Here is a 23,088-nt window from a genome sequence, read left to right as displayed (position 1 = left end):
TGTGAGACTGAGAATACAACAGGTTGGTTATGTTCTGCCCATTTCCTTCACTCATCAAGACTGCATAGTGGGACGTAGCCCACCTCAAAGGTAACGTAGTCCTTATGTGCTTATCTGATCTGATGTACATGGTGCTGGTTGTTGAATAAGGTGGATTTTGGTCAAAGGGTCTGACAGAGAATGAAGTGTTCTCATCATCTCTGTCACCCTCTCTCTCTCCCTGTGCAGGAAAGGCTCCAGGAGTCTCCTCACAAATTTAGTGACCAAATTGCCCAGAATCCCACCCAGAGCCAGGATGGGCATGTTGCTTAAAGAAGTTGTCAGTGCTTGACAGAGAGGGAAAAAAAAGCTGCTGCTGTTCCTGTGATCTTTGAGAAAAGTGAAGGCAAGCCAGATTCGATTGTGATGTACAAAAGGCCTCCATAACTCATAATGTCATTAAAATTGAAAGGACAGTTGTGTATAAATATTGCATTAGTATTAGCATTTAGTACATCGCATTCACCCTGTAAAATAAATGTTGAAGAGATTTAGTCTAAATATAGATTATGTTTGTGTGTTTTGCAATTCAGATAGATATTCAGATATTTTCATTCATGTCATTCAAACACACTTTCAGAGCAACTGAATTCATTTTCATATATCATATTCAGTTTCAACTTTATTGGGATTTAGTTCCAAGCTAAAAAATTCAATTTCATATCATGCTATTCAGATTCAGTTTTTCAACGCAATTGTTAAAATTGAACAAGTCAAATTCAAATATAAATTATTCAAATTCTGTTTCTAGTGACACATATTTCTGCCCATACCAAAACAAAAGAAGTGCTGTGCACATTTACGCACCTGACACAGCAGTTCATACAGTGACATTATTAGTAATAAAGCTCCATCAGAGCTCCAGGACATTTTTTTTATACTTTAAGTATCTAAAAGTCCAAACTCTAAGTCATGAAGTTTCAAGGTGATGAAACAATGTTAAATATGTTTTTGTGAACCGTTAGAGAGCAGAACAGAACATTAGTAGTGGATGAAGTATTTAAAGTAGTAAATATCATCAGCAAAATGCACTTTAAGTATCAAAGTAGTATGTGTTATGTAGAATGACCACCACAGTGTTTTGTTATAAGTATTATATGATTGGTTGAGATGCATTAACATGTCAGCAGCGTTTTAATGTTATAGCTGGTTGAGGTGGAGCTTATTCTAACTACTTTACTTTTATACTGTTTGGTAGATACATCTATGATAAATGATTATATTTAAGGGGTTGATAATATGTTTTGTATGTAAAATATAAATCTGCAAAGCAACTAGTAACACTAGTACAGCTGTCAAATACATCTACCTCAAAACTGTATCTCAGTACTTAGTAAATTTATTTAGTTATGTTCCACCACTGCTTAACATACAATATTCACTTTTTATTTCCTCTCAGGTTGTTAAAATCACCTCCTTCAACACTGTCTGACATTATCATGTATCATCCTCCTCTTCAGTGAAGCTGCTATATAATGTTCACACTGTGTGAACTATTCAAACTGTAAATCTCCATGTTTTCATGGCTGCACCTTTTGCATATTCTATACACATTTTCCCCAAATTCAGCCTGATATATTTAGTATCTTTGGAAACTAGAATTTAAAATAAAGTTATGTTGGGTTTAAACAGTGTTTGTCCTCACAGCGTTAGTTTGACTGACTGACCGGTCAGCAGGCTGCTGCATGTGAAGAGATTTGTGTGTAATAATTGTAAACAATAAGAACTTGTTGAATCATTAATTTGTTGGAATGAAAACATAAATAATGATAATAATATAAAATCATAAAATGTGCTTAGTTAAACAGAGGATTATTTTATTTTTCTCTTTTAATTTTATGATTTAGTATCCTCATAAAAGCAGAGAACAAGACATCAAAGAGTGAAGAGTTTTTCCTTTATTGGCAAGGCATACAGTTCTAGTTGGAGAGGGCGAACACAGCCGCAGTTAAACAGCAGAGTTTGGATTGTCAAAGCTGCAGAGTCTTAGTTCATGACCCATGTTCATAAAATCTCAAAGAAAAGAAATACTGATCTAGGATGAGTGTTGAGGCTGTACGACTAAATCATCTTCACTATGAATTAAAGAAGTCTCAGATCAGCACACGTACTGTGAGATCCTTCATGATTACGTGATCTGACCAGATCAGAGGAAACAGAGGAAGACAAGAAAAAGGAGAAATGTTCCAGAAAACCACAGATGGAAATCTGTCACTCAACTATTTTTATACCAAGAAAAACATGAAAGTGAGTATTTTTGCTTATGCATAATGTTATTTGCAGACACAAAGAAATGAAATGAGAAGGAAAAAAAACAAAAAAAAAGCTGAGTAATAATTGAAATCTGTCCTGTTTGACATTCGCACAAATCAAACTACACATATGTACTAAACCTCAGACTAAAAAAAGTCTACTGTTCCATTGTCTCTGACAGATAATATAGAAATAATAAATAAACTGTACATGAAGCACTGTGAGGAAAATGTACAAAATAAAACAATTAGTGACACGCAGAGAGTCAGGCTGAATCTTCGCATGTTGTGCTGGTTAAGCTGTTGTTAAATAGTCCTTAGAGTTGAAGGCATCCTTGAGTGTTGGTCTGTTTGGTGCTGTTTATGGCTACAGAAAGGATTGCACATGTTTTACTCCAGCATGTCAGTGAACACATCTATGACCAAAGAAAATAAGGCGTCCAAAAAAAAAACAAAAACAAAAAACCTTCTCGTTCACACATTAAAACATGATTTACTGTATCGTGGTAATAAAATAAAACAAGTTTCTCCACAGGCTAAGTTTTGTATAAGTATTCCGTATACTCTTCATATTGTTTGAATCTGGCAGCCAATGTCATGCATTTCAACAAAACATTTTTTTTTTTCCGTACAGTCAATTATAAAAAGAACAACAACAACAACAACAAAAAAAAAACTTCAGTCCCTCTGACAGCCAACCTTTAAGAGCTGTAGTGGTCCAGCCCGTGCAATTCAACTCATCCACCAGGCCTTTTGCCAACAGAAAAACAGTGAAATAGTCATGTTATACATGTTCAACTGTACTGGAAGTGCAGAACTGTAAAAGTACCATACAAAGTGCTTTGGTTTTTTCTTAGCAAATACATCCAAAAAAAAAAAAAAAAAAAAGTCAACCCAGTCATTCACTCACACACAAAAACACATCACTGTTTTAAGACAATATCAGTTTCAGTTACTGTTTGAACAGGAGTTAGATTTAAAAAAAAAAAAAAAAAAAGGAACAGAGACACTAGGGTCAGATTGGCACACAGGGTGCTACAATCAACCAACTTTATCAGTCACTGATGGAAAGTAGCCAGTGGCAAAATGGAAATTACAGTACGGGTTGTGTCATGCTTGCTTGGCACTTGTTTTGTCATTGACTATGTCCCTGTGAAGAGCGAAATATTGATCAATGAGAGGAAAGAGGATGAAAAAATTCTGGCATAGGAAACTGTCTCTTGGTAACCTTCTGGGTTTTTACAGTTACAACGATGCTGACATCCTTCTTTGCAACTCGTGTACGTCTAATAGGCCGCCCTTATTAGTCCAGTAATATATGCGGGTGGATGTTGTGTTTGACACGTTATATAGCAACAACAATGGACTTTAATGGATAGCTGTACTTTAGCATTTAGTGTTTGCATGATGTCCGTGCTGGTTGCATGACAGCCAATAACAAACTGTTTCTCAGTCAACATCCTCCATTGTGCTAATGTTTTGGCTCAAGCCCTTCAAAATCACAATGAGGGCTAGCTATGAACAAAACTCTAAAGTGCTAAACTTGAAGGCAAACTGATAAAAAATGGGTGCCAAAAATATCAAGGATGCAAAAAAAAAAAACCCCAAAAACATTAGTGACTTCAAATTACAAAAATGAAAGAAAAATATTTAAAACGAGCAACAAAACTGAAACGTAACTGATATTTTGGGTAGTCCTACAGTTAAATACGTTTTGAATGTATTTTCCATGTAGGCCTATGCAAAACCTTGCAAATCATTTGCCTTTGATGCCAGACCTTCAGTTCCACTTGTCAACACCAGGAGGCACCATGTGCACAGCCCACATTACTTTGGATGCAATTCTTTGACTGTCCAACACTACTGACCCTGGCTCAGTTTTGTTGCTGACAATAAAATAGTTTAGGATTACAAAAATGGAAACAATAAGCTGGAAACAACTGAAAACTTTAAAATATGTACTGTCAGCCAGTTCATTATAATCATATCCTTCTTCTAAAGTAACTTGCCTGTTGAACACAATTACATGGACTGTGCAACACTAGCTGAAAGGAGTGCTACATGCTGTTTACAATAATAATGATAGAGTCACTCAAAATGTCTGCTACATTTAAAGTTTCCTGCATTAAATCATGCACAGCTCCTTTCTGCTCTTTTCTGCATTTACTTTGCTTACACTGCTTTGAAGTATGTATGGCCCTAAATGAAAAACAATGAATAAACAACAAAAGAGAGAAAAAAAAATTAAAAGGCAAGCAAAACAGCATTGTCCCTGTAAATTGCAAGTTTGGCAAGATGTCTTACAAGACTTTGTTGTGTCATTCATCACTTCCTCGCTTTCTCTGCAAATACTCCAGAAGAGGAAGACAGTTCTGTCATTTGTTGTAGTAGACCTTGGGTTGGCTGGTAAAAAGTTTTTTTTTAACTTCTCATTGTCTCTGTAGGACGTTATCCACAGTATGTCTGACTCAAAGACACAGAACACAAAGGACCGCTCAGAAACTTGATTTCCTGTCCTCTACTGGAACAGTGACTCAGTCTATCTGTCTCTCTCCAGTGCAAGCGACTGCTGTGTAAAACCGCAGACTTTCTTAACACCCCCCACACCCACCCGCACGACCGTACTCCCCACCCCCGAGGCTTGCTGTCACCCTGTCCGGGGGGAAACCAGAGGCGGCGGTGTTTGGTTGGGGTGGGAGAAGGGGAGTGACAGAGGATGAGGCACCGAAATCAAGAAAAATAAACAAAAAAAGGCCAAAAGAAAAACAGCTTTTGACTGGTGCTATGTGCCGAGTCTGAAGCGTGGCACCCCAGAGACGCCTTCCTGGTCTGTTTCTCTGTCTTCTGCCATATCTTTATCTGAGTCTAAAGAAAACGTCCTGCCTGCATCAGTAGTGAACATTTTGGGGAGCCGGCGAGTCGTAGCAGAATCAGTTCTGGAGAGTTCAAGCCCCCTGTTACTGCTGTAGCCCTCCTCCTCCTCAGGTGGACTCTCTGTGTCAGACTCTCCTTCTTCTTCCAAGGTCAGCTCAAACTGGAACTTATCGGCGGAGGTGGAGCCCCCACCGAGTGCTGAGGCTTCCCCAGAGAGGGCTCCCTCTTCCGGGCCTTCTGGGTGGGGTGAAGGGCTGTGGGGGATCATGCTCTGGTACCACTCTCTGTTATCCTCCAGCGTGTCCAGGATCTCCTGCGCGTCTGGGTGAACGAGATCGGCCCATGTCTCCCAAAGAGGATGAACAATGTAGTCAATGAAACCCACCTGAAAGAGAGAGGCAGGATGTTGATTTTTTTCTTTAACTTGCTTTTTTTGTTGTAAAATCATAATTTTTTCCCTGCTTGTTTATTTGAGAATTGATACAAATAGATGATTTACTAGATTATTATGAAGTAAGTATTGCAGCTTCTATACTGTACCTGGTTCTTCTCTATGGAGGCATTCTGTTTGTCACACATAGGGCTGATCTCCATCCCCTTGTCCCTCTCTCTGTCCCCCTGGGTGAAAAACTCCACCATGATGCGGTCTGTCCACTGCCGGTACAGCTCAAGAGGCTTGGTGGGGTTGCTCAGGTCTGCACAGTGCACCATGTTCTGAAGGACCTGCGGTGACAGAAGTAGAGTTTGTAGATAAGCAATGAAAAAACACTTTTTTGTTGTTTTATTACACTTAGAAGTGAAATGGGATGGTATAAAAGCCATCTGAATGGTATGAGATATCAAATTTAAGATTATTAAATGGCAAAGTGGTTCTTACCTGTATGCGGTCTGAATAGTTGTCCAGCAGTAGGACTCCTGAACTGGTGACTTTCTTGGTTTCCACCATGGTTTTCAGGTCTGCCAGTAGATTCATGTGTTTGGACATATCTGTGGCTAGCACCTGCAGGCAAAACAACCAAATCGATTGATCATTTCTATTAGGATTAATAGTTTAAAGGTACTGAGTTAGAAAAAGTACAGTACTTTGTACAATCAAAATTAAGAGTACTACCAAAGTGTCTTACCATATCGATGACCATTTTGCGCAGCGACTGTCTCTGTTTTTTGCTGAGGTTCTGGAAGATGTCACAGTTGTCCTCCTGCAGAAGCTTAAAGCCTACAGCCAGGTGGTGATTCTCCAGCACTGACGAGTCATTGTACATCAGGGCTAGCTCTGAGTCTGAAGGCGAAAAAAAAGGTTATTGTAGAGTAATGTAGAGTAACCTCTTCTCCACACACACATGAACACCTCATCCGCATAGTTAAATACACTCTGCACCCACGCACGTTTACATAATCCCTGTGGAGCTATGCAAACTCACTGGTGTTGATGAGAAACTGATTGGAAACTCCAGGGTGATCCACATCATGGATGGCGCTGGCAAACAGAGCGGCGAGGATCTCCAGATCAGTAAACACAGCCTTGGACAACACACACACACACACACACACAAGAGAGCAGGGACAGTCAATATATGTGTGTACGTGGCAGAACAGTATGACAAGACATGTACAGATCAGACTGGTCTGTGGTGTCTAGTATGTTGTTTTCATTTGGTACCGATCAATTTAGATTTTTTGTTGGATGAATTAGAACGTCTGTCTACCTCCAGCGCAGGTGTGGACAGCAAGACATGTGTGGACTGGACCACGTCCGCAGCATGGATGTTGTTGTGGTACGCCACATCAGCGTGGTAATGATCCTCCAAAGTCATCATGAAGGTAATGAAAGTGTCTGCTGGAATCTTGAAAGACTTGAGCAGCTCACGCTCCTACAGGTGAGACAGAACGCATCACACACCACGTCAGTCAATCATTTATTAACATGTACTTGTTAAGTTATTGTTTCATTCATTGGTTTACTCTCCTGCTCACTTATTTACTGTATTTGAGGTTATGCAAGGGTCATACTCTGTTTAAGAAAGTATGCTGAGACGTGTTACCTGGAAGATGGTGTACATGGTGACTGTCAGCGGACGATTCCCAGAATACTCAGAGACCTTAAAGATGTCAATTCCCCATCTGTTAACCTCCTCCAGCTCCTGACAGTGAACAATAAGCACACACACATATATATCACGACAACATACTGTACAAGGGAGAGCGTACTGTGTAGAATGTGCAGCATTAAAATGACAAACTTAAACTACAGCACTCTTCGTACCTTGGCTAGGAGACCTTCCTGGCTTGCGTTGACCCCAAAGCGAGGGATGGTGGAGGGTGCGAGGCTGGGGCTGTGGGTGGCCTTCTTTACACCGCTGATCTGGGACATGAGCCGCTTCTTCTTGCCGTCCTTCTTTTCCTTCTCCTTGCTGGGAGACATGATGTCCATGTCATGTGGCTTCTCTGTCAGATGTAGGAAGACAAAATATTAACACCACGTTCTCTCTGTGAACAAAATATAACTGTCCAGTTTTTTATATTGTTTTAACTCTTTTTAAAAAAATAATTTTACTATCCTTCTTATCATATTCAGGGAGGTTCAAGAGAGGAGCCTTTTTTCTATGTGTGTAACATGTAACTAGTAATACACTGTAGCTCAAAATAGCAATTTAAGGAATGATCACTAGCCTATGATTGATACATATATAAAGTATATGCTTATGCACAGCTTATATATTACACAAAGATGAGGTATTTTACCTAGGAAGGTGCTAGAGATGAACTCAGACACCTGGTTCCCTGAACGGCTGGTTTCTGACAGCTGGGTGAGCTCTCGGTTCAGCATCCTCTTGAACTGGAGACAAACACACACACACACACACACACAAGCATCCATGAGTTTGATTAAACATAGTTTTGCAAAACTGTTGACAGACTTCTTTCAGTTCTCATCATTTATCATGACTTATACAAACTTATGAAGAAAGACTTTGCACATTGGTCACTTTCTCTCTCTCACACACATGCAAACTTGTTGAATTGTTTTAGGTTTTACTTGGACTTTTAGGTTTTATATACATGTATGGTATGTGGAGCATTATTGCTTTACACAGACAAAGCTGAACATCAGGAATGATGCACTTGTAATATCTACTCAACCACAAAAACAATTCACAACTCTTGACTTCCCTGCGCTTAAAGGCACAAGTTGTCGCTCTAAATACAGACAACCGTTAGCTTTGGAGAAGAAACACATCCACAGATAAATCAGAACTGCTACACCAACAACACCTAGACTGTGTCTTTGGAGCTTGCATGTGTGTGCAGTGCAGAGCCTAATGACTGAACACAGAGAAATGCATGGCTGACTTTACTCGTAAGTATGCAGAACCCCATCTACAAATCTAACGTGAAGATGTCTCAGAGAAAGTCCTCTCTCTCATCTCCACCAGCAGCTGTTCATTTCTTGGCACTCATTCACAAAGCGAGCAACATGTGAGCCTCGAGAAGTCTCTCCCCCTCCCACCTAGTTCAGTTCATCCCCAGTCTTTCCTTACCTGAATGAACATCCACGACACAGAGATGATATAACTCACTTCTGGCATTTCAGCGCGAAATCGAGCATGGGAGCAAAAATAAAACTGAGAGAGAGAGAGAGAGCTGGGCTTTCTGTTGGTCCTCTGACAGACGCCTGTTTCACAGAGAAACAGACAGCAGGGACACTTTGTGCTCCTATACTGCTTGCCTGAGCAAAATCCACTACAAGCAGACAGTCCGCTGGTCAGTGCTGCGGAGGCTTTGATCGGTACGAGCTGAACAGTCGGGGGAAAAAAAACAGTTTAGAGGTCCACGGAAGAACAAGAGAGTGGAAGCATAGCTGCGGGATGCGAGGATGCAAGGCAGAGAAGCCACACTCCCTCGCTCCCCCCGACTCTCCCTCATTCACTCTGTTACTGCCTGCTCCCGAATGTGTGTAAACAGAAGGAGAATGAGGTACTCTAATCCACGCCTCCCTCCAAAAATGCCTAAGAATAGCGGCCAATCGAGCGCCTGCTGCAGCAGAGGCTGGGGGAGACGGAGGTCCCTCATTGGCCAGGAGACGTAGAAAATAGGCAGGGCTGAGTGTGTTGGAGGCGGAGGTTGTGATATGCACCATGTGCACCAAGTTTGAAGAAGATATGAGGGAAAAGCTTTGAATGGATGAGGGGAGGTTTCATTCATGTAGCCAAAAATAAAAACAGTACACCATGTACCACAATGTTGTGGGAACAGTGACCATTATGATGATCATAAACAGAAATAATGGAAAATATGTTGACACAGATATACGCTCAGAGCAGGCTGCCTCAGAATACTGAGAATTAAAAGTTACAATCTAAATGAAAGAATACTTCAATGGCACATTACAGTCACACTATTTGGGGACAAAAAATACACTGTGGCTCAAAGTTAATCCTCATAAATTTGGTAAACATTTTATTCGTGGAATACACTTTAACCATGACAATCTGGACCACAAAGTCACATTTTACTTGATTTAAAATTTAGCACCAAATCAGTGACGGTGACTGTTAACAGCTTGTGAAAAATGTCCCGAAGAGGGTTAAACGAGCATTTCCACAGAGGTCTCACTCTCCCTTAAAGACATTTTCAGGGGTCATTAGAGATCTACTTTAAACGAAACCGTTCTATAAGGTCATCAGTGATGCAGAAACAATGTTCGCTCTGGCCTTTGTTCCCAAGTGCCAGCATGGATAATTCTTCCCCATTGACTGAAGCTGCTCATTGACTGATCTGCAGCAATGAGGGGGGGGGGGTGTTTGCCTCCCACGAAACTCTCTGGCCGCCGCCACGTGAGCGTGTGCAATGGTATATGTATCTAGGCAGGCAATGTATGTGACGCGGCCAATGTATGTGATGTAGAAGAAGAGTATATACGTGTGACATGTATGTGTGTGTTAGCATGAAGAGCACGTGTATGTTGTGTGGGCGGTCTAATCGTGGAATCACACGAGTGCTGGGCTCCAGTCTGAGAGAAGGAGGAGGTGGGGGAGGAGAGGAGAGGGATACATGGAGGAAGGATGGATGGTTGGTGGGGGGGGGGGGGGGGGGGTAACCGTTTCATCCTCAGTTCCCACTACCTCATTCACATTTTTCTGCACATGAGTGGGGGGAAGGGTGTGTCTGTGTGTCTAGTCTCTATTTGCATGCATGAAGCCATCCCGCTCATTCATGGAGTAAGCCCCTCTCCCATCCGCTGTTGGATGGGAGATTCTATTCATATTTTCATGGACGCTGATGGATTCTCTGTATTACTGAGCTTTCAGTTTTGTTTAGGGATCAGTGAAGGCTAACTGCACTTACAGTACATCACACACAATCCCCTGGTTGACTGTTGTACTTGGAGCCCGTTCTAATTTGAGCGGGAAACAGCTGTGCACGGCCAAAGATTACCATCCATTAATGATGAAAATTATTAACATGTCTTATGCATTGCATTTAATATCTTTTCTAATGAAAATATAATGATGCAATTCAGTTCAAAAGAGAAGCAAACAATCCAATTAACTTAACTCGAATTTTGAATTTTGGCCATTGCGGCATCATCTAAAGCAGCCGTTGCTGTGGCAACAGTGGTGGAAACAATTCCTTGATATTTATAAAAATATTTTAACATTCAGGGGGTAAAATTAAACTTTGGTTAAATTCTGCATTTGTTGTTATAATGTTTAACTTGTTTGTTTTTAGTGTTATGAGATTCAAAATAGCTTTATATTACTTTTCATTGTTATGTGTATTCTTAAAATTTGCTGGGTTCAACCTGGCTGACTACTTTAAAAATGGAAACAAGATGCACATGACTAATAAATTCCTTCAGGGGGGTGAATCACAGTACAGATCATGTGAGTGTTCTGCGCTGAGCCTGGCTGTATGTTAACCTGAACGGTGTATCTACCTTTTATCCTGTGACAGATGTGGTTTTCAGGATAAATCACTCTGTGCCTTACTGGAGTATCTAACTACTCTGCTCATCAGGCTGTGGGTAATGTGTTAACGTTGTGTGTTATACTGGTAGAGTACCTTGTTGGAAGCCATCTCGCTGACAGAGTGTCGAGTTTTCAGCGTCTCCAGTTGTTCTAGACACCAATCCAGCTCATCCAGAGTCTCTATGGCCAGCTGCTGGTGAGGCTCCTCTGTACCAGATGAACACAAGAAGGCATTATGAGATGGACTGAACTCTGACAAGAGCGTTCACACACTGCACACATAGAAATTTCATTTACAATATTTTTGAAAGACATTCATCATCAAATTATTTACTGTGATGTGTTACCAGTAACCCAGATTTCACATTTTACAAATTTAATCACGTTAATATCCTCTCTGTCTCTCTGTCTTTCTGACCAGGGTGAATATTGATTATGGGATATTTATTAGCAAATAGCCCATTCTAATATACCGGTACCAACCTGCGAGGCTGGTCTTGCACATGGACGGTGGGTTGCTGCCTGAGGATCGCGTCCTGTAGACAGAGACCATGAAAATTCAAAGTGAGAGCAAGTGAAGATCCTAATATAATCATATCATTATTATATTTTGATGTCACTAAAAGATTCACTAAGCAGCCAAGGACATTTTCTAACAACCTACTTGCTGGCTGTGCGATCTTGCTGGCCAGTTATGACGGCAAAGTTATTTCGGACAGTCCTCAGGCTGGCAAGGACCTATAAGATGAATGATACAAAATGTGTTCATCAAATGAGGTGGACATAACATTTCTGATGTAATAAAACGACAGATGTCACTTCAGTAACAGCCTTACATGCTTGCACATATCTTACACTTTATTCACCTTGAACTAAATCAAGTGCTCCTTCACATGAATCTGACACGCCTTTGAAACCAGACACTGTGGCTTTCATCCTCCTAGGCGAAGCGCCACGCAGAGGCATTCCCCTGTCCCTGTTTGATGTTTTGATGGCATCACTGACACCCCTCTACGTCATGTCTGTCACTCCATCTGTAGCCAAACACTGACTCAGCACACAGAGCGAGTCCACTGACTATTCGGTGTCCAAAACGGACCCATGCAGGAGCCTTATCAGCCAGAATGCGCATTTAAACAGCATGATCCAGCAGTATTGGATTCACTGCTTCTTTCTCTGTGTAAAGTGAGCACAAGTGTGACGCACATACCACGCAAGAGCCATGCATCGCCAGTGGGATGCCTGCTCCTGTCGCAGGGCCAACTTAATGCTAAAGGGCTGTTCCGGTGAGGCAGTTAAGCCCGGTCTCATACCATCTGGAGTTTATTACAGTTTTTAAAGACCTGATTTTTCTTTTTTATTTGACCATCTGGCAAATATTTTGGAATAGCACACAAAATAAACAAGTTTTTTCTAGAATGGACGCAGAGGACTCACCTGTGCAAACGGGGTGACTATCATGTCTTCTGTGTGTCTGCAATTCAGAACAGAATACACAGAGGAAAATGGCTCAATTTTGCACTCAATAAAACACAAATAAAACTGACTACAGGACCAATCAACTGTACAAGATCTGACATTTTAATCACAATCTTTTAGAATGATCTATTTATAATTATCTGCTGGTTAAAAAAGGCTCAACATGTTTACTAAGACAAAATAAAAAGCGCCTTAGTCTGAGGTTTCATTTGCAGTTCATCACAAATATGGTGTTGGACAATCTCTGATTAACCAGGCAGCTAATAAGTTCTCATAATTATTTGTCAGACATCCTTGTTTAGCGCTCCGTTTGTCATCACTCTTTAAATATGCAGCTACATCAAAAACAAATAAGGCATGCACTGCGTAGGCTGGTGAGGAAACAAATTGGGGTGGGTGATGGGGTGGGTAAAATGAACTGATAAATACTCACAAGTAAATAAAAACACAACGTGAGTTATTATACTTGGTTGTCTCTTACAGTATTAAGCGTCACATGCAGAAACAAACAGAACAGAACTGGGTGTTTTGGGGGGGAGGGGGTCTAACGGGGGTCACAGGTGAAGTGATATTTAGTCACGTTTGTCAGGAAGGGAAGTGGGAAATGGCAATGAAGCCATCTACAGGGAATGCAGGAGAGGGCTTCGGGGGAACAGAGTCAGTGTTTTTATCTTATTTTTATTGGATCATGTTCGTCTCACCGAGATGACAACCAGTTGACTTCCCAGTGCTTCAAGCTTTCTTCCCTTCAAAAACAGATAGGCGAGAGTCGATGAGGAGACCTGTGACTGCTTACTTTACAAACTTAAAGGTGTTTAGACATTATATTATGAAGTGGGGGACTGGTTTAGGGACATATTGGAAACACAAAGAGCGAAAAAAAAATTTAAACAATAGACAAAAAAAATAGCCCCTTCTTTCCAATTGTTTGCAATCCCAGTGGAGCAGACTTGACGTGCAAACATTTAGGGAAAATATAGGAAATACAGCTGTTTGTTGCGATGTTGGGCTTTTCAAGACTGTAGATCAAGACACACGCAATGCACTGCATGTTTTAATGCTGCCTTTTAGCTAGTAAAATTGAAACAAGGGGACAAGTAATGCACTAAAATTTGCTTCAGGTAGACAACTAAGCAGATTTGACACATAGAAATACATAGCCATGAAAGAGAAAGCAAGACAACTAAACAGTGAGGTCCTCTGGTTTCAGAGGTCTCTCTGGCAATCCAAAGAAAATGCCTTAAAGACTGCTTTTCAAATTTTCAAATGAAGTTGAGACCACAACTGTTTGCTGCAGCTTGTAAGGGAGCTCACCCTCAAACCAATATACACATACATATATATGAATCGTCCAATGTGGCAACTTCTCAGTACAAGGAAAACAGACAAGAAGGGAAAAACATAAACAGACACTTATTTTTTTCCTTTCTTAAAAGGTGTTTAAAAGACAACAAACATGTATGTAGTCTTTCACTCATATCCAAGCATTATGAACTTTAAATCTCACCTTTCTGAGATGTCTTAGGCTACTTGAGTATAGGCTGCATCTATACAGTACACTCGTTCATTTTGTATATGACCTGAAGCACACTACATGCAGCACTGTTGATATTGAGGCTGTAAGCCTTTACCTCTGCATAGTGAGATTAATTTTTAAATTCATTGGCGCATCACAGGGGTTTCATCAGGCAATGGAATATGATTTCAGTAGGAATTTTAAGGCTGCAGAGTCTGACCTCAGATCTGATTTCTTTTTTGGAAGTTGTGGAAAGACAAGCACACAACATAAAAATAAAGCATGTATGAAGCAAGAACTATTTAGAGGCAACTCTGAGAGCTTGTCATAATCCTAAATAAATTGAGGAAAATACTTATTGTTTACAACCCATTCTGCTTAACACGCAACAAACATAAAACATCGTACATTATGTATGAGAGCGACTCACGTTCACAAAGAAATACAGTACATCGACAGTGTGGACGGATGAGTTGGAGATGAACTTACAAGTCACTGGCAGTGGAGGAGTTTCTGGAAGGACCTTTGGGTGACAGGTCAAAGTCAGAGTCCGAGCGGTAAAGGAAGGATTCCCTCCGCTGGCTGTGAGGAAAGTTGGCCTGTATGACCACACCAGAGCCAGGGCTGGCCTGGGGGTCCAGGGGACTGCGCCCCACCGACAATCCATTCTCTACATCAAAACTGTGGAGAAAGAGAAAGAGAGAGAGAGAGAGAGTATATAAAAAATGTGTTAAAAAAGCTTGTAGATGCTACAGCACGGAAAGGAAATAAAAGAAACATCCATCCATCCATCCAAGACATTCCTACTACTAGTTTGAACAAATCTCCTGTAGAGCGTCTGTGCATGCATGCAACAGGAAGCATGTTTTCCTGTATGAATCTGTTTCTGGACGTAACAAACACATCACATCACCTTTTAACAACTGTCAACAATGTTATAAGATATACACAGACTGACTGGATGTTACAGTTTGAGCTGCGACTGCGGTGTCCTTTCCCACAAATCAGTTTCAATTCGTCCTATGCATGTAGTTGCATGACAATGAATGGATCAATAAGGGTTGATAAGACTACAGATTTAATCTGGTGATGAAAACGTTATGTGGCCGTCGACTGTCCAACTAACATGTGAAGCAGCTCTCTTGAAAAGGTAGACAAAGCAGTGTAGAGATCCCAGTTTCTACTTCAGTGGACAATGAGAGGGAGAAAACGAACAAGGAACATACAATAGTCTGGATTTAAAAATATCACAAGCTTTCATCACTGTGTAGAAACTGAGCTGTTTATCTCTCAAACAGGGAAAAAACTGATTTAGAAGGAAGTGTTACCATTATAAACCAGTAAAGACCACAATAAGAGCTAAAAATGAATAATTTAAGAGGGTCACCACAAGGATATGATAGTGTGAAACATGTGGGAATGCAAGTTATCACACTGATATAGTAGACTAAAATCAGCGCTGCATTTAAATCTGTACAACAATGGTGATATGAAAAAACAACAAAAGTAGACTGAAAACACAATGAGGAAGTGTTGAGAGCCACAGACAATAAATCACTTCTGATTCTGCTGGCTGCATGTGAATGATCTTCCTGCTGCAGCTGAGCTGATCATAAATGACGCACAGAGCTATTTAAATCAAATCTACCATTGATGCTAAAAAACAAAGAGTAGATGACAGAAAATATCTCTCTCTCTTCTGTTTCCTCCGAAGATTTTAAGCAAATCAAGGGAAGCCGACCTGTCTGCACGTACTTGAAATAAACAATCACATACTGATCAGCCTGGAAAAAAAAAAACAGTTACAACATGGACGACATGATGTGTGCTTCATTAAAGGTGTGAAGCCTGTGTGGCTAGTGTCATGCAGGTGTGTGAACATCCAGAGGAGGTCTGCATGAGTGCGTGGTGAAGGACTGAGAGTGAACAGCGGGTATAAAATTAGCATCAGAGTATTGACGTGGGGTCATGTGAGTGTAAGTCTAAAAATAGCCCGGCGTTCAGGTGAGGAGGAGTTCCTCCTGATCAAACATGATCTGACTATGGAGAAAAACACCAAATAAAGGCACGGCAATGGCCCCTCTTCACAGTCTGGGCACGTTTCTGCCTTGATCCACATCTCTATTTTCCCACAGCCACTCTGCCGACATGTGAACCTGGAGAGACTCTGTCAGCCTGTAGCTCAGTTTGGCAACACGTCTCCTTTTCTAAACAGTCTGAGGATCTCCAGAAAAGAAACCCAGGCTTTAGCAAAACAACCATTAGCAGAACGTGGAGGATTTTGGACGGGCGTATGCAAAGAAATACACTCAATCTTTTCTCAAATAAATACTGCAGGGGAATTGATAGACAAATATAAAAAATATTTGAAACCCAAGGCAAACACAAACTGGAACTGAGAACACGAGTGTTAAGATGGAAATGTCTGTTGATGATAAGTGTGGGAAATAATGTAACACAATACCAAAACATCATTAAAGTCACTAGTAGGCTACATCACAAAGTACTGGACAACGCAGCTCTAAATACACATGCAGCTGTGTGAGTTTCATAGGTTACATTACAAGCCAACTGTGATTTTATTTGATCAACGCTGTTCAACAGAATAGACCTTTTTCTAAGGCAGATGTTTTGACTTGAGCGTAGGTGTAATTAATAACATTAACAGTTGTGCCATGTAACTGGCACAACTGTAATGCTGCCATTGTTAATGCTATCAATTACACCTGTGTGTTACCATGAGAGCACGTTTTAATTGAACTCAGATTACTGTAAACCAATCAATAGATCCTTTTCACAGCAGACAATTTGACTTGTCACAGCAGGAAAAGCACAAGTGGGATTAATAACATCGATGATGACTGTGTTGCATTTAGGTAAGCCAGTTCCAGGGCTCTGGTATTACTGGTATTACTACATGGCTTACTGGGACACTTAAAGGAATGGAGACACATTAGTGCTTTAAGGTAAATGCGAACGTCAGCATGCTAACATGATCACAATGACAATGCTATGAGGTGTAATGTTCGTTTAGCGCGTTAGCATGCTAATATTAGCTAAATAGCACTAAACACACAGTACAGCTGAGGAAGATGGAGATTAGTTTTGTAATGGAAGTATTGGACACATTTTTAAAACTGACCTGATGATGGCACTAGATGAAAAGTTAAGAGAGCAGCAAAGTTATTAAAATTCATCCTGAAGCGGACATGAATGTCTAACCCAAGACATTTCCCTAAAAACCAGCCTCGTGGTGATGCAGGAGGAAAAGTCAAGGGATCCCCAAAGTCATTAGGATTTATCCTCTGGGGACCATGAATGTCTGTAGAAAAATTTATTTTAACAGCAATTCATTCAGTAGTTATCAAAATATTTCAGTCTGAACCAAAGTGGTGGACGACTGACCAGCCATCCTAAGAGCCAAAATTGAATACTACAACAAAATACAGGCTGATTTCTACAGCACTACAGTAACAACTATACAGTAACAACAACTGCAGCATGAAAACATCACATTCACTCCTCTTTCCACTCCTTTCTCCCTGCTGCCCTCCTAGGATGCTGCATGAGGACAAGACGTTGGTGTGTTACTGGCTATTACGTAACAGCAGCTGAACAGAAGCCCCCGTTCCTCCATTCGTGTGACAGATTCAGACACACTGACTGCACTATACATAGCCAAGGAGAGGAGTCAGAGGGAGGGGAGAGACAGCGGGGTGGTGGGGTGAGGAAAGAGAGCAAGGCTGAGGTAAAATAGGGCAAAGAGAGAGGGAGAGTAAATAAAATTTCAAAGAGGAAGAGAGAACAGCCTGTTCTGAGACACGTAAGTGAGGGACTTTTGGTCTTGACTGTGCCAGTTTGGTTTGAGTTTGTAGGATGCAAGTGTGGATTTTGAAAGTGTGTGTGTGTGTGTACATCACAGGATTAATAATCATTTTGACAGGAAGAATTCAACCTGTCTAACATGTGTCAGTGGTGTATTTATGTGCCACAGCGGTGCAACGTGCAACCTTGTAACAACACCCGTAATGTGTGTAGTTTTGATCTGTCAGCACTCATATCATGCCCGCACGGTTACTACGAGTACACATGTAGCTCAGAGATTCACCACTCTTTATCTTTTCCTGTTTTCTCCATCTATCTCGTTCTGTCTTCCCTAATGATGCTGCACCCCTGGCTGTTCCTGCATACTCTGACCACAAACTCGTTTCTATTTTTGTTTCTGCGCCACGCTTCTGTCTCTATGCAGCTAAATTTAGCTTCCCCCGTGCATGGGGAATAGACCGAGAGAGGCAGCGATGCAGCTAAAAATAGGGTTTCAGGTAGAATACAGAGTCCTAACCCTCCCCTCTCTGCTCCCTCTGCATCACAGAGCAGCGGATTCTTCCCTCCATTCATGAATATTTATGGAGAGGTTTCTATTTGAAGCCGATGCCGGGCTAAAATTAGATCACAGATCAAAATATCGCCCACGTCTTTCCCTCGCTGCTGTTTCACTTCCAGTTTTCTCCGCTTTCTCTCTCACTCAGCTGTTGTGAGTTCAGCACAGAGTCCCGACTTACTCATAACACTAGACTATTTATTTGTTTTACTTACACGCGCACAGACAAAATACTATTGTACACATCAATATGTATGCCTCACATGATTCCCAGGAGTACAGTCAAAATGATCTCCCTTTTGGTTTATATGATTTAAGGATAAAGGCGTCAATATACACAGTAGTATGAACAACGAGAGTAGTTGTTGCCAAGGTAACAACCAGTGGGGTTTCCAAATAAACTATGTGGAGGTGAAAATGTTCAGTATCAGAGTGTTGATTCAGTTTTAAGGCGTTTGTATTGTTGTTGGTGTGCTGGATTGCATTATATTTCCTTTTCCATTAAACCAGTTTAACATCAAAACAGCAGCTAAATTGTAAAATAAAACAGACCATTCTTATTAAAATTAACGGTTTTAATATGGACCAATTTTTCTCTAGTTGTGAAATTTATATTGTACTATTGTACATATTAAATTCATACTGAAAAAACGTGTATTTTCTAATGCAGGGAGCAGTGACGGAGTGAACATACTCCTAATGTGAAACCATGATCTTCCATTGTGTTTTGCACACCTCCATTGTCTTTAAGCACACAGTTTACAAAATGTACACTAAATATGTCAACCGAAGCATTTTGTGTTTTTAAGGGGTCAAAGGTCAGCGTTCAGGCTTAGCGTGCATGTCGTCTGGACAGGAAGCTCCCACAGAAGCACAGTGGCTGGTCTTCAAATACGACTCCATTGTCTTTGTGTCTTTCACATGCCAACCAGTCGCACCAGTCCACCCACCCACCTCTTCTCTCCTTCTCTGACACCCTCCCTCTCTCCCTTTTTCTCAGCCTCAGCCACAAGCGACAAAAATAAAAACAACAGAATGGATATTCTTTAAAATTACCCTGTTGAGTGGGAGGGTGTTGTTTAATAATACACCAGATAAACTTGTTGGTGAGTGATGGCTGATGTGTGGTAGGCGCTGTCTTGAGAACTGAAATGAATCTATACAATTACTCTGAGTACAGGGTCCCTCTACTGGGCTCTGTTAAGACTGCAGGAGCTGCCTGATCTGGATAAATGGAAATAAACTGTAGAGATGAAACAATTAGTCGAATAATCTATTAGTAAAAAAATGATCTACATGAACAGATAATTTATTAACCGTTTATGTCATTTCTACAGAAAAAAAATTCTGGTTCCAGCTTCTTAAATATAAAGATTTCCTGCTTTTATTTGTCTTATACGATATGATGTCTTTTGGTTTAGAACTGTGTTCGGACAAATTAAATATTTTGAAGATGTCCACTTGGGCTACGGAAACTTGTGATGGACATTTGTCACTATTTTCTGACATTTTATAACAAACAAAAAAGCAAAAAAAAAATCTATAAATCGACAAAATATTCAGCAGATTAATCTATAATGAAAAGAATAGCTGGTTGCAGCCCTAATAAACTGTATAAGCAGTGTATCAGTGAGCATGACTGGATGATTGGGATGACATTTATATCACAATATTAGTAGGAATATTTTTCTGGTATCAAAATTTATCTCAGTGTGACAACTGTCATATGATATGACAAACACAAGATGCTATTGTATTGTATTGCACTGCATTACATCAGAAAAAAAAAAATCTGTTCACATGTGTAAAGCAAAACTAATTTTGTAAGTTTTCAATCACAATTTGCTCAGGATCAATAATAATTTGAACGACAGAACTTTCTAAGACAACTGTCTAAGCACAATATTTGATACAATACCTTATCATCCAAATACAATTTCACTGACAGTTGATAGACGATAATATTTAATTATCGCCAGGCTCTATCAGTGAGAAAGATTAAAAATGCTTCCATGTGCAGAGAAGGTGAATGAATCTAATATAAAAGATAACAAACAAGCTGAAACACATGCAGCAGACCTTCATCGGGATCAATATGGTTAAATAGATTCATCCTAATTTGGCCTCCGCATTCGCACAAATCTGCCTCAAAGGCACCTGTGCGTGCACACGGACAGAGGTGCACACACCTGATTAACCTTCTCTAATCTAAAGACCAAACTGGAGCCAGCATTCCTGGGCATCATAAAGCCTTTTACAAAAAAAAAGTCTAAAGAGAGAGGTGTGTTACGGCGTTTGTTATTTAAGTGGCTGACTGGTAAGAAGTGTGATTGATGGTAACCTGTCAGTGGCCCTGATACTCGACACCCCGCCTGCGTCACCGCCTGTCACGGCAACGTCAATCCCATCTGGGGAGCATTAAAATACAGGAGCTACGGGGCAGAGCGAGAGAGAGAGAGAGGAGATAGGCCTGTAAACCAGGGCAAGCTGTCATCTGAACCTTCATTCATCATTCCCAGGCCTTTGCTGTGGCACAGCCAGAGGTAGAATTAGTTACACCAGAGCAGACTCGCAGGACCGGCTCAGCCATTTATTCAAAAGACATTTAAAGAAGGCAGGGAGCACTTATTAGACGTAATGTGGATCTCATTCTGTGACGCTCGAGAGTATTGTATTTCCTACGATAATTTGAAATAATTTGCACTTATTCACCATTGTGTGATAATGAGCATGTTGATAGCAGTAAGAAGTGAAGGAGGAGCTGCAAAGAAGTGTTTTTTTTTCATGCTGCTGTGTTTAAGCATTGTAATCTAGGCTGTATATATCTGCGCTGCATGACACATTAAAGATGTTCTGGAGAAAACAGGGATTAGTAATGGCTTAATGAGACCACAGAGTTCAGCTGAGAGTGAACACGCTCAAGACACAGAACAAAGTGAACCGAGGATGACCTACAGAGGTGTTAAATATGGCCAAATTTCAAAATTTTTTTATGTTAACCAGTTTACTTTAATGCAATAGTCAGCAGTGTGCGTTGTGGGATCAAAGTAGTTTGGTTGTTTTTGCTCTAATGTTCCTGTGGCCCCTCACACAGAGGGAAAACCACCCTGTTTGTTTGTCTTGCCTTTCCTCTCTTTTCCTGTGACATCAAAATATTTGTTTATACCTACATGAGCTCACCATAGTCTTCTTACTGTACCCCGTCTTTATGCCGATTACGTGCTGGTGAGCTGTAATGAAGTCTTGGTTGGATGTCAAACAGCTGCACAGCTGACAGGTTGTCTTTGACTTTAGACTGTTGTATCTTTGGAATACTTTTACTATGCAATATGAACTCTGATTACTTACTATACTTACTATATATATATATATATATATATACATATATATATATATATGTATGTATATATATAGATAGATATATAATTTCAGTGGTACGACTCATGCATGGGTGGCAGCCTGCAAGAAAACATTAAATGTGGCTCCCTGCCTTCCCTGTTTGCACTCTTGTCTCTGTTACTGACTAATCCCCCCTTGTTAAAAAACAAGAAGGAAACACACTACATATACACATACGTATATCCTCCTCAATACATTCAACAATGAAACAATGAATTTAAAAGTTTAGTTGCTGTGATTTCAGAAAACATGTATGAAACAAAAACAGAGCAAATACGTCAACCTTTTCAAATAACAGCTAAGTTTAGACATTATGCAACTGCAACATAAATGTATATATGTCCATTGTTCAGAATCAGGCAGCGAATAATGTTTTTAAAAGAATCTGAGCTGGTGTTACAGTAGCTGACACAACAGAAAGGCAGGAACACATAATGACTTCAGTGACCTTTTTATAAAACAAGTCAGTGCTGAACAGAATTATGAGGCGTACGGTATAATGGGACAACTTTGTATAGAGCCAGTGATGTGAAAAAGATGTCATTGTTTCTTTTTGTTTCTGTTTGTTTGTGGACAGGAAGTGTTTGCCCTCTGACAGGATGGAAATTTGATTAAGTAATAGCTGGTTATTTTAACTAACACAATGATTCTGTGAATATTTGCATCGATTATTGAAAAAAAATATAACTGAACAAAAGAAGAAACAATTATTTTTATCAGGCAATATTTGTTTTTCAAAAATAGATTAGTGCGCACACAGACACAGACACACACTCATACTGACAGTCACCTAACGGACTTGTTTCAAAAGCAGCAGCTGGTCTATAAATTAAACAAGTGTGTACGTGTGTGTGGTCACTGTCTTACTGCACTTGAGTGTATAATACAGTCAGTCCACTGTGATTAAGTCAGAACAGTTTATTTTACTATGAACTCAGAACAGCCAAAAGAAAGAGACAGACAGAAAAAGAAAGACAAAACTAGCGAGTGTACGTGTGTGTGTGTGCAATCATTATTATATGTGAGCTGTACTCTCAGTGTCTCAGCGTCCCCCTCTCTGGCGGCCGTAATCACCGTCTCAGAGCCCAACCCTCTTCCTTCAGACTTTTCCTTTGGAAAACAACACAACGCCGTCACAACGCCTGCACTGGTGGACGTGGAGCGTGCGCTGACCTCTGA

At 40.4% G+C, this 23,088-nt stretch overlaps 1 protein-coding gene across 4 annotated transcripts in view; it reads right to left on the bottom strand.

Moving 5' to 3' along the window:
- Positions 1-1,922: 1,922 nt before the first annotated feature.
- The window catches only part of pde4ca (phosphodiesterase 4C, cAMP-specific a), a 44,991-nt gene continuing 23,825 nt past the window's right edge, over positions 1,923-23,088 (bottom strand). For 2 of the 4 annotated variants that reach the window (XM_042428488.1, XM_042428490.1), the window contains exons 2-16: positions 14,619-14,810; positions 13,315-13,359; positions 12,572-12,608; positions 11,799-11,872; positions 11,618-11,670; positions 11,229-11,341; positions 7,908-8,001; positions 7,429-7,610; positions 7,208-7,306; positions 6,872-7,036; positions 6,587-6,686; positions 6,290-6,444; positions 6,043-6,165; positions 5,706-5,888; positions 1,923-5,550 (exon numbers count right to left, since the gene is read on the bottom strand). In XM_042428488.1, the coding sequence (XP_042284422.1) occupies positions 5,074-5,550; positions 5,706-5,888; positions 6,043-6,165; positions 6,290-6,444; positions 6,587-6,686; positions 6,872-7,036; positions 7,208-7,306; positions 7,429-7,610; positions 7,908-8,001; positions 11,229-11,341; positions 11,618-11,670; positions 11,799-11,872; positions 12,572-12,608; positions 13,315-13,359; positions 14,619-14,810 (2,092 nt within the window). In that variant the 3' untranslated portion in view covers positions 1,923-5,073. Of the gene's footprint in view, positions 5,551-5,705; positions 5,889-6,042; positions 6,166-6,289; positions 6,445-6,586; positions 6,687-6,871; positions 7,037-7,207; positions 7,307-7,428; positions 7,611-7,907; positions 8,002-11,228; positions 11,342-11,617; positions 11,671-11,798; positions 11,873-12,000; positions 12,072-12,571; positions 12,609-13,314; positions 13,360-14,618; positions 14,811-23,088 lie in introns of those variants that run through there. The other 2 variants (XM_042428489.1, XM_042428491.1) reach the window with 2 other exon arrangements.

Source organism: Thunnus maccoyii, chromosome 12 (assembly GCF_910596095.1).
Source record: "Thunnus maccoyii chromosome 12, fThuMac1.1, whole genome shotgun sequence".
Lineage (NCBI taxonomy): Eukaryota > Metazoa > Chordata > Actinopteri > Scombriformes > Scombridae > Thunnus > Thunnus maccoyii.
The sequence above is the reverse complement of the archived record's forward strand: the minus strand, read 5'-3'. Positions and strand labels throughout refer to the sequence as shown.